Here is a 12,784-nt window from a genome sequence, read left to right on the forward strand (position 1 = left end):
CAAACAGTGGGGAAAAGGCCAGGATTGTGCTGCCCTAGATCCTTTCCTGACCATACGCCCAGAGGCGCATGTGCAGATGCCACTACCCACAGTGTCTGGCTGGGGCTGGAAAGCCTAGCTCAGCTGTTTGCAGCCTCCTGGATGCCTGACACAGCTGGCCCAGGCTCTGGGCACCTGCAGCAGGCAGGCTGCAGACAGCTGCGCCGGGCTCCAGAACAACTCTGGCTCTGTGGCAGCAGTGGGTGCACGTGCATCTCATGGGACGTGGGTCTGGAGACATTGCAACCCCAGCCCCTTTCCCACCATCCACCCAGAGGCATGTGCAGCCACCGCCAGCAATGAGGATCGGGCCCTTCACAGCTCCCCCACTTCTGGGGCAAGCCAAGTCACAGCATGGGTGGAGGTTGGGGTGTTCTTGGCACTCCAGCAAAAAAAATAATGACCCCTATTCTAGCACAGCAGTCCCACAGATTTGAAAGAAATGGGGAATCTAAATACCTCATTTAGGTATGCTACAGAGAAAGCGATCCAGGTATGCTACAGAAAGCGATCCAGCACCAGAACTATAACTAGGCCACAGAATACAAAGTAGCGAGAACTGAACGACCACGACTGTAATGTTTGCCAGTCTATTTAAAATACTGCAGGAAACATATTAAATCCATTTTAAACTTCAAATCTAGCCCAGATCATAGCAATAAAATGTATACAAATTTCAATAAAATGAGAACTTAAAAAAAATTTTTAATATTGGTAGTTGAAAAGCAGTTATATGAATATTTCTGCACCCACCCCATCCAGCTTTAGCTGAGATTAGCCTTAACAGAAGGCAATATTTGGTCACTCAACTAGCAAACTCAAGTATTTCCAAATCAATACAAAACGTCAAAGGTGTCTAGCTCATGCTCTAAGCCAGGGTATGAAACTCAGCCTGGCCCCATCTGTGGGCCTGATCAGGCCATGCTGAAGCCAGAGCATACTGTGATGTATCCATCAAAGTGATGCATGCAATGCACACCCTGAGCTAGCCCTGTCATGTGCATGGGAAGTTCAGCCCTGCATGCCACATTCAGCATGTGCCAGCCCCACCTTGGGGCTTGGTTTGCATGTGGTTCATGAGGCCAGGACAGGCCATGTACTGCATAAAGCACCCCACTGGTCCACCTCTGCATGCTAGCTCAAGGGCTGGTCCAGACCAGCCAGGCCAGCTCCGTGTGCCAGATCCAAGGCCCAAATCACAGGGCTCCACAGATCAAATCTGGCCTGCCAGCCATTTGTTTCACATCCCTCCTGTAGGTAACCAATATATTTAGTTGCTTTAACACATAGACCCCTCCACTTTCTTTACTTGCTGCTAACTCAATGTATTAGGCATTGAACACATTTCAGTAGTTCAACAAGGCATGCCAACTGACTGATTATCTAGCTTGTAGTTTTATCAAAGGAGTGTGATTGCCAAGAATCTATGCTGCTTGATAAGTGGAAATTAAGTATGAGACTGCTGTTAGGTTTATTGCTTACAAGGTTTCTCTCTGTGGGGTTTGTATTACAGGTAAGATATTCAAAAAAAAAGAAAAAAGAAAAAAGACTAATTATTTTGTAAGTCTCACTTTGAGTTACCTACCTCAGGGGACCTCAAAAGGCCCAATTTTCTGAAAGTGTCAATCACCTACCCCTTGAAAAGTGACTGAAGTTCAGACCCAAGAACTAAAGATTGCCAAAAAATCAAGAATCCCTTTAACACTTTAATCCATGCATTTATATTGCTCTCTGCAACACAAACAAATGAAAATCAAAGATAAACTTTTAAAAACTTTTAAATTGTGGCTTTAAAAAAGCCACAATTTGTTACCCTTATAAAACAAGCAATTAATTGTAAGTTTATTACTTATTGCAAGGGTCTGGTTATTCTGGGGGAAGCCAGTATATGGAGAAAAAACTGGTCATTTTCAAGAGAGGAGTGGGGGTGTGTGCATGCATGCACCCCTGTACCTACTGACCCTTTAAAAAGTGACCAAAAGCTGTTTTTGTTGGGGTTTTTTTTTCTCCTTTCCCTATATAGCGATACTAGCCTCCACTAGCGTGATCAGACCTTTGTACATATAGCTAGACCTTTTATATATATATAAAATTTTAATTATAGTATTATTTTTTATTTATATAAAATATATGTGTACACAAGTGTATGTAAAAATAAGGACTTCCAAGACATCTACGAGTTGCAGCCCATCTCCAGCCTCTTAGACTTCTCCAGCTGTATATCTAAAAGTCACCAATAAATGGGTGCCATGAATTGGCCAAAAATATCCCCAAGCCGTCTGTATTCACCTTATTTGAGAAATTAAGTACACCAGCCCTAATGCACATCATTTCTCAGCTTACTTATCCTTACCACTGTCTCCAGTTGTCCCCTCCTCATTATGCTACCAATGTCCGCTTTAATTAGGTGGACCAAATGCATGAGCCTTATAAATCCAGTAACAAGTAAGTTACAGAAGTGATTATTACAGACTGTGGTGTGAAGGTAAGCCAGGGATACCCTCAGGTGCAGCACTGCCTAGAGGACTGAAGTGATAGGACTCGATATTATTTCCATCAATGCTGAGAAGTAAACTTCTATTTTTTGCTTCAGCAGAAATTGGTTCACTTTAGTCAACTTTCTAAAATTAGGGACACTGCCTACCCTTGTATAAAGGGCACTTTTTCACTAGCCTACAAAAAGGACACAAACCTATTTTACTCAGAAGAAAAGAAAAAAAAAATCTCTCTCTCAACCAAGTGAGGAAACAGATTTTTGATCAACTGATTTAAAAACATACATTTTTCTAGTAACCCAGGACACCATTTGGAGCTGCTATATAAAGAGTACATCTATTTCCATTACTGTCCATCATCAGTTCCCTTAGTTACATTCATGTATAAGTTTTGTTAATGCACATGTACTTGTGCAGATGCAACAGGCCAAAAATATATAGTTTGGCTCACTCCAAATTACAAAATGATGAAAGCCATATGTGGAGGTTTAAGCCGAAGGAGACATTTCCATCGAAGTAGAATATTGTACTATATACACATTACCCTACCTCGTGGGAACAAGCTTATTTGATTGAAAGTTTTTTTGGCTTCCTAAAGTTCACCTAGCATTAAAAAAAAACAACACCTTCCGTTCCAACACTTGGAAGCAGTTTTATGCAGCTTTCTATACTGGACATCAGAGCACCATTTCAGGCATGAAAGTGTCAGGTACATGAAGCACAGTTGTACCTTCTGGAATGATAGAAGTCAGCATTAACAGCAACTAATATGGCTTGTACACCCACAAAAACAAAGCTTGTTTTAGCTGTCTCTTCTAGGAATAGCTGTTACATAATAAATGTTTTCCCATGCCCTGCTGAAGAAAGTAAAATCTCACCCGTGTCATTTTAAAAAAGTCTAACGACGGGCGATTCCACCGTACATCCTCCTCTCGTCTGCGCTTTAGCCGGCTTTTCTTTTCATTCAGGACACAAGGCTGGGAGCGACATCTCAGCAAGCCCTGACGCCGGCTGAGCTCGGGTGTGGAGGTGGGAGTGCTGTTTGCCGAAGGCAAGAGGTTTCCAGTCTCGGTGATGTGCTCCTGTGAGAGCGAGAGGCGACGCCTTGGGTTAAAGTCGCAAGGCCCTCCTGAATTCCAACGGGTACTTGAACTTGTGCTTCCCTCGCTACTGTCCACAAAGCCACTGCTCGCGGAGGAAGGTCTGGGAACTGGAGACGTGTTGAAGCTGGTGATAGTGAAGACATTATTTAATGACAGTACGTTTTGTGGCAGGCTGATACTTGTGCTTCTCTGTAAAGTTGCACTCCCATGACTATTGCAGCGCTGCAAAGTGGCACTACCACCACTGTTGCACCGTCTCTTTGATACAGGAGTCCAGACCTTTGAACTGCCAGGCTTCCACGGTGACCGACAGCGGGCCAACTCATCTGGCTCAGAGAGTGACCTGCAGTGGCGCTTGGTTGGTGGTGCCAATGGCTGCCCCGAGTTCTCATTAAGGTTTAATTCACTTATCCAGCCTGACACCATTGATGTGCTGGAAGATTCCTGCTGCCATTGTAGACCCACATTAGTAGTTGTAGTACTAAACGGACACACTGGGAAAGGGTAAGCTGAATGCTTGGTCACTTCAGCTCGGATTGGACAACCCCCATTTAAAGCTTTCCAAGGACTTTCTTCTGAAAGAAAATAAAAGGCATAAGGGAGAGGGGTGGGAAGAGGAGTTAGATCAAAGTAATTGATGTAATCAATTAAAAAAACCCCAAAAACACAAATTTAAAATGCCGGGCATTAATTGTGAAGATGAGTTTTTCCTAGAATTCCACGAGCAGGCTTAAAGGGTATGCCACCTTAGAGACTGTCAAGTAAAAAATTGAAAAGCATCTGTATCCAGATAGCCAGGCCATGCAATCTCATAGGATTTTTCTTTTTTTGCATGTTAGAAGCAACAAACAATTTCACTTACAACATTATCATCTCCCAGCATAGCATTTGCCATCTTGGGAAAAAAAAAACAAAACAAAAAAACAACAACTTAATATTAAAACACTTATATTAATAAAGCAAGAGGGGCCACTTTCATCTGAGGCTCCAAGCTTACAAGCTCAGACCAGGAGCACTGGATCACCATAAGTACTGTAAAAAAATCTGGTAGTCTTTCCCCCCCCCCCCCCCCTTTTAACTCACAACAGCTCAGTGTAATGTTTCCTTTAACGATAATATCCAAAGACCTGTCATCCATCATTACAATATTATTTCCTATATGCATGAAACCAAAAGCTTTACGTTTTGTGAAGGAATCACATACGGCATCCCCACATTACAAAACCTAAACTTTAAGGGTGCCCGTAGACATGCAAGGAGGCTGTTCCAACACACTGTACATCGGAGCAGACCCAATTAGAGTCTGCTGAAGCATGCTAATTAGCATGCTCCAGCTGGCCTCCATGTCTCCTGTATCAGCATCCCCATGCTTCAAAATGGTGGCAGGGGCACTTTAAAGCTCGTTTGAGCTTTAGATAAAGTGCCTCCACCACCATTTTTAAGCATGGGGACACTGATGCTTAAGACACTGCAGGTGCTTTAATTAGAGCAGGCCTCAGAGCAGCTCCAATTAAAGTATGCCCCCCACCACCACACTCCTAGAACACGTGTCCAGAACATACGTAAAACGCCTTAAGTGACAAGTGCTCGTTCTTTTATAGTGCAAAATAAGCTTTATTTTTAAAAGAGTAGGGAGATGCTTATTTTAGCAAATGTTAGTTGAGATTGTTTTTCAGAGAACATTTTGTCCCTCCCACTCACATCCACTACATAAAAAACCCCTTTGAAAGCCCTAAATTAAAGGCCAACATTCCCCTTATTTTACACTTTAAGAACCTCATACAAATTTTACTGTGAATACAGGCATAGCCCATAATGTACAACTTCTTATCTCAAGTGGCAATGCCGAGTTGAAAAAAAAAAAAAGAAAAAAGGAAAGAAGTCTACCAGCCAAGCTTCACACTCCTTTGTGTAGCTTTTCTTTGAGAACATTTTGCACATTTTACAGCTGTTCCCCTACATTATACAGTGAAGTGTAAGAGGAACTACAACAGAGGCCCAGGATTTGCAAATTGAAAAGCAGATCTTTGTCCTGGTGGCTAGTTAACAGCTCTTCATGCTTGGTTAGAAAATTTGCTAATTTAAACCAATTATCCAAGTAAATTTCACTACTCCTCGGGACAGAGTAATGGAGAAAAATACATATTTTTTTCTCTCCTTTCTCCATTATGTGCGTGCATGTATGCACGCAAAAAAAGAAAAAAAAATCATTAGGTAAGCAGAAATAGGCAGCACTTGCTCTAGTTAAGTGGAGGGAAAATTTTAAAGGTTCACTCTATTTTGAATGTTTCCTTCTGCAAGCAGTTAAATATAATCTAAAAAAAAAAAAAAGAATTTTTTTTTTTTTGTTAAATTCCAGAGAAGACTCCAAGGGTTGCAAACCAAACAGCTTCAAGATGAATCTGCTCCCTAGCCAGGAGGGTCTTCCAGTAATTGTCCTGTTTATTCAGATCTTATTTAAAAATAATGCAACTAAAAAGCAGAATGTGCTGACAGCTGGCCGATGCAAATATGTGTTTTATTAGAATTCCTTTGTCCTTCATTCTCTCAGATGGGTACAACCACACATTGTGCTGAGTCTTAATATGACTGTAAGCTCTTCAAGGCAGGGACCATCTTTAACTCAGCGAGCAAAACGCTTAACACAATGGGGTACCATCCTGCCTAGAGCTTTTAGACAATACTGTAATTCCAGTTTTTTTAGCATTTACTAGCCTGATTTTAATGGTTGAAGCTGCTTTAAAAAGGGGTCTTAAGAGAAAAATTACTACTGCTCAAGAGTTGCAAAAAGTGCTGTGACTATGTTCTTTGTGTATGGTATTGCAAGACTGAGACACTGCAGTCCCCTCTGGGAACCTCATGGAAACATAGATTCATATCTCAGGAGACAACCCATTTGAGTAAATAAAAATCGACCATGGCTTATTAAAATATGAAACAGCTGATGCATAATCTCAACTCCCCTTTCCCATCAATAAATCAGAAGTAAAACCTACATTACTTGGCAATAAAAAGATATTCCTATTTTTGTTATAACAAGAGGAAACGAGTAAGGACGAACAGTGGTAGAGGGTTCCTTTTCTCCCTCTATCAAGCTATTATATATTTTATTCTTTGCCTTATGCTAAATACTGTAGGGCTAGATATTCTATATTGCAATGGCCTACTTTTATGAAGGTGTGTGAAGAGGTAGAGATGTGTAGTTTTCTGTTAGCAAAGAAAACCCGATAAGAAAAAGGGAGTTTTGGTTTTTTGGGGGCTTTTTTTCAGGGGGGGGAAGAAGACGCACACAGCAGTTGCTGTGCATTAGTACATAACAACAGTTACTGAACAAAAACATGTAACAAGGGCTTTTTACTATGCAAAGCAGATCACAAGTACAAAAAACTAACAACCAGCGATTCCCAGTATTGTTCAAAGACCAGCTTAAGCCAGCAGGCTCCACAACAGCATGCTCAATTCCCCTCCACCTTATTTACAACAGAAAGGCTGCTTACTATACCAATTACCTCAGTAAACCACAGCTACGGTTTCACAAGAACTTACCATTGATTTCAAAAGGGAACAAGCTGCCACTTTTGTTCAGCTTCTCAGATGAGTACTGAAATTAATCAGAGAAAAAAGATTCACACCATGTAGAGCTGTATGGCGTTGAAAAGACAAAAATCGGCATAAACCTTAAGCATTTCATTAATTATTTAGATACAGAAGTTTCCCTGTACATGCATGTAATAAAATGACAAATAAGTGATCAATTTAGTTGAGCATCTAATGACAAAAATCCCATGTTCTGTTTAAAAGTGGTAAACTTTTGAAGCTGAGCACAGCCATACAACCTGAAGTCTTTCAGATATTTCACATAATTCATATTGCAGTAATTCAGAAGTGGAACGGCAATTACTTAATTCAAAAGGACTTTATCTAAACTTTTAGAATAAAGATAAAAAAAGAAAAGAAATTGAAATTTAAAGTGCAATTGCCTGCATTTTTCTTCCCCCACAGAATTACAAATGTTGCATAACTACCTTTACTACAGTCATTCCAGTTTTGTAGATAAACTTCTTTTTTTAAATATACAGACAAAGGATTGAACACATACATTATAGCATTCATAAAGGAAAAAAGTAAACATTTGTTAGCTTTTGAAGAATATATTTTGGTATGTTTTACTGATAAACAAGTGATTTCCTATCATTTTTTTCCTATTTAAAAGAGGGGAACCTCTAATAAAATGCAATAGCTAGAGAAGAATAGTTGCAGGCTTTTGTATACGTCATAGCAAACGAAGTATTGATTTACATATGGGCAATCACGTCAGTGTGGTTTTCCTAGCATGACTGCTATACTTTGGGGCTATAAACTCCTTGTGAAAATATTAAAACCCTCACACACCTGCGAAGTCCTAACGCACAAAGAGAACGCTTTGCATACAAAGGTGCGATTTCTCAGATGCCATATATAAATTAGCAAGAAAAAGTGACTCAACACCCTGTAAGTACCAAGACCTGTCTTGTATAGTAGTACATCTTGATATCCAGTCTAAAGATAAATGAATGCTCTCATTAAACCTTGTTGATTGTTACAAGTTTTCTCCCCTGGGGTTGGGAAGGAAGGATTACTTAAAAACCTCTTTCAAAAGCTTTTTTTGGACCTCGTTTTCTACATACAGCCAAAAAGATAGTATTGTTCAGAGACTTCCTTTCCAAATACAAGTTTAGTTTTACGTAAACATCCCTGGTCTATATGAAGCATTTTTGCTCTTTAGCAACATGAAGTGTAACTGGTCGCTTTAACACTTTGAACCTCAAGCTCATATTTAAAAGATACAGCAACGGAAAAATATATTTTTTTGGGGGGGGGGGGAAGGGGGGGGAGGCGGTAGGATTTGAAAAGGATCTAACATAATATTGAAGAGGTTTTTTTGTGTGTGTGATAACCAAGCCATAAGAAAACGTAGAATAAAAATATTTTATCTGCTGATGTATTCAAAACCTAGTTCTTTAACAAAGCATGAAACCTCGTTCTCTGGAGACAGCAAGAATCCAGGCTTACAAAAAGGGTAAGAATCATGAATCTTCATGTACATGGAGCCACCAACCAGCCCGCCTCTTCAGTGTACAGAGGGAAGTAGCCGTACCCTCAGTCAATGGAAACTGCACAATCTGTGCACTGAAATACTGAACAGACCTTTTCCACGGTCAGCCAGAGATCGGGAAGTCTCGTTTATTGCTCCAGAGATCAAGCCCACAACACTAGGGCAACGGCAAGATTCCTAGTTCCCTGGAGCTTCCTTTGTGAAAAGCCCGAACGTGCCACTCTAACGAAGCTCTCCTTTGGTCCTCAAGTGCACAAACTTCTCAGCTACTGGAAATCATCCACTCCACTAACAAGTATTCCTCTCATCAACAACCAGTTCTTTGCACTTAGACTCCAGCCCTGCTGTTTGATCATTTGGAAGATGCTCCTTCATTTCCACAGTTCTTGAGCATCCACTAGCTTTGTGTATACGGATCAGTCCCTTCTTTCTACTCTAGTCATAATCACGATGGTCAAACACCTGGCATCTGCTCAGAAGAGCACCATTCTGCTAATGGACTGCAGTGCCTTTACCAGGAAGTAAACAGATATACAACATATTAACATCCATGTCCCTCAATGGGACAAATGTTTTATTTATCCTCTTTGATCCCATTAACTCTTCTTTGCCTCCCTCCTTCCCTCCCCTTTGTATTTAAATAAATGTATTCCCTTCTGGCAGAAGGCCGGGTAGAGCAGCACCTTACAGATGAATTCAGCTTAATGAGCTGTTGTTTGTGAAAGATTTATACATCTCTGAATGAGTCTATGAAGTGCAACTCTACCCAGCCTTCTCCCCGACTTCAGGCAAACTCAGCTAACTCTCTCTATTCTTTTCTGTGCAACACGCTGGCCCTCCGCAAGTCCAGTCATAGCATCCGATGAAGTAACAGCATACAAAAGGCCTTGCTTCCTAATGAGTTAGTCTGTAAAGGTGTCACCCTGCCCTGGGAAGTAAAGAGGAATACTTATGAAAGCAGCTTTGGCCAGTACTTCTTCCAAGAGATTCAAGCAGCTGTCTTATGGGCAGAGACCTACTCAAATCGTGATTGCACAGGTCTCATAGAAATCCACATATTGGTGATGGTCTTCATATGTAGGGTAGCCTGGAAAAAAAAATGTGGAATGACCTCCCTGTCTCTCTACCCAATTCCCACCTTAATGGCTCTCATTTCTACTCCGTTAACTAGAAGTTGATTAAAACAAATCCAAAGTTGTGAACCCAAACTGGATCACCATATTGTTGCTGGAAACTTTGTCCAGCCTCCACTTATTTCGAGACAATTCCAGTGTGTTAGATGATTTCCCTATGAAACCAAACAAGTTATTGTGCCACACATGCAAGACTTGTCAGATTAATTAAATTTGTAACGCTAAATATTATTTGGATCGAATGCAGCCCTCGAAGCATCAGAAAAATCATGGATTGGTGGTGGTGGGGGGGGGTAGAAAAAAAAGAGGGGGGAGGAGGCATTGTGGGTTATGTCTTGGCAGGATTCAATTTTTATTGGTAAATATTGATGAAAGTGTTGAATTCACCTCACACTCAGACGGACAAAAAAAAATAGTTCCACGAATAAATCAAAATGTATAGAAAGGGGACATGAGAAAACTGATGGAGCATGTGATAACAGGGGGAACAGTCCTGCAGAATTGTGCCAATTATGGTCTGGACTGCAACTCCCAGAAACCTAGGGGACTGGCAACAAAGGAAGAAGTACCAACAACTGAACAGAATGATTTAAAGCAGGTATGATTTATGGATATTAACTCTATATTTTGACATACGATTTTATAAAGCTTTTAACACTACTGTCTGTAATAAATTGTCTGTCCCCTAATTTTGCACAATCCTGAAAACTTAAAATTGATATAAAAACAAACACCAATATTACCCGTTGAAACTGTTAAAAGTAAAAATTGAATTCTGCCAAGCTGAGTTACATCACAGGGAGTCTGCATTCATTAGTTTCTTGTGCGCGTGAAGAGACAGAGCACAAGAGAGTAAGAGCGAACGCGCATGAGAAGACCAATGATGTTGGCTCAAGACATAGCAGGAAAAAGGAGAAACAGCGTTCTGTGGAGCATAGATTAGTCTCGATTTCAACACCTAGAAACTGGAGGAAAACCTGCCATGGCAGCAGGCTGCAAAAAAGACCCTCATTTGGGAATATTTTCTAGAAATTCTGCATTCAAAGCTGAGGAAAAAAAATGGCTGGGAGTTTAAAAAAATAAAAAGAAGAAGAAAGGCGAATGAGGATGAAGTTTATAACTTCTAAAAACTTGAAATAAAGTAGGTAAAAATTTTCTAAAAAGCCTAGCTTAAAAAACCCACAACCCCTCCCCAAAGAATTCACCAAGGAAGCACTTCCTCCAGGTGATTGACATAATTGGTTTAATTCACTAAACACACTTCATATTTCTAATATTAAACACTAATGTTAACTGTAATAAGTTAGTTGGCTGTAAAATGTGCACTATGTTTGGATTAAAAAGAGGGGGGTTCTATAACCAAAAACATTAAAGCTTTGTTAAATAAAATTTGAAGTGCTGGCTCTGTGTGTCTAATTAAATTAGAGTTGCCGTTTTATTGCAGCTGGATACAAATACAAGCAAAAAGTTAATCTAGAGATTAAGAAACAGTTTCACCATTATGGCATACTAAAAAAGTAGGTTTTTTAACAATCCAAATATGCTAAGCTACATAGATGTTTATTTAAAATATGTATCTCGTTTGTGTAACTAAGAAACATTATGTACCAAATCCACTGTAATAAGTATATTTAGTTGTAAGTTAACATATTTAAATTGTTATATATCAACACATGAAAATATACTTTTTTTTTTAAAAAGAAAAACAATATGCAATGAGAAGGTTGATAATCAATTATTTTAAAATGGAGGTTTTGGCTTTTGTTGATTTAAAAAAAAAAAAAAAAAAAAAAAAATCAGATTTAGAAGTAGACTTGATTTAAATCATCCACCCTGAAGACAAGCTCCAATGTCACAACACAAAAAAACTAAGGCTGCCTATGAAACTGCTGCCTCTTTCATTACATGGCACTGACATGGTTTGAACATAGGCTGTGGAATAAAGACAAATGCAGGATCCCAAGAAAGATGGCAAACAAAGCAACGAAATGAAAGAAGATGAAGTCTCATGAAAAAGGCAGCTAAGTGTTATTCTAAAGAAAGGGATGTTGCCCCTGTCTCCGTCCCATGTAACGCAAGGTACCAGATAACTTCAAAACACTTTCCAGTTAAATCACAACCCCCCCATGTTCCTATTTGCTACAATTCTTAGACAGAAAGGTTCTAGTCAACTTAAAGTGGACATTTTATAATAATCCCCTTATATCACAAAGGGGTTATGAAGCACTGTTTGTGTAGCGCTGGGGTAATGCAATGACGATTGCCACAGAAAAGCCCATGAGGAATTAATTTCATCTTCAGAGCAGTGTTTGAATGACATATTCAAGTAAGAAATCGGGCCAAGATTGAACAATGATGATAAAACCAGATGTCAAACAGCTGCCGATTAGATGATCAATCCTCCCTGTCCTATGCACTGAATGTAACCAGTCTATTATTTGAATACAAAATTGAGATTCAGGAACATCAACTTCCAGTCTATCTGTAGTCACAAGCTAAAAAACTAGTCTGTTTTCTTTTTTTTTTGGTGTGTGCACACCAATCTAGTATTCACTAACAAAAAAAAAAAAAGACCACAAAACAAAACAAAAAAACCCACCAACTTTGCCCACAGGAAGTGAATGGTGTCAAAACTAGGTATCTGTTTCTTAAGCTACCTTCTATAACTGCTAGATAATGTTTTTAAAGAAAATGACCAAGACTCATGGTGTGCAGGGGAAGTTTGTAGAACTCTTAGCACACTTAAATAACAAAAATGACTAATCAATACACATCTCCTTTTATAGTGCCAATTCCAAATATGCACTTCCCATATAAAAGTCTAAAAATACTATGCTTGAGTACTTGTGTCAGACATGCTATGCTTCACTCGGGAACCACTTGCCCCTTGTCCAAAAAATAATTTAAACTTGTTCCTTC

At 39.7% G+C, this 12,784-nt stretch overlaps 1 protein-coding gene across 5 annotated transcripts in view; it reads right to left on the reverse strand.

The window, feature by feature from the left end:
• The window catches only part of FAM53A (family with sequence similarity 53 member A), a 111,461-nt gene that overhangs the window by 54,036 nt on the left and 44,641 nt on the right, over positions 1-12,784 (reverse strand). For 4 of the 5 annotated variants that reach the window (XM_019478618.2, XM_014607739.3, XM_059721477.1 and 1 more), the window contains exons 3-4: positions 7,184-7,238; positions 3,413-4,212 (exon numbers count right to left, since the gene is read on the reverse strand). In XM_019478618.2, the coding sequence (XP_019334163.1) occupies positions 3,413-4,212; positions 7,184-7,238 (855 nt within the window). The remainder of the gene's footprint in view (positions 1-3,412; positions 4,213-7,183; positions 7,239-12,784) is intronic. The other variant, XM_014607743.3, reaches the window with a different exon arrangement.

This window comes from Alligator mississippiensis, chromosome 2, assembly GCF_030867095.1.
Source record: "Alligator mississippiensis isolate rAllMis1 chromosome 2, rAllMis1, whole genome shotgun sequence".
In the NCBI taxonomy this organism is placed as follows: Eukaryota; Metazoa; Chordata; order Crocodylia; family Alligatoridae; genus Alligator; species Alligator mississippiensis.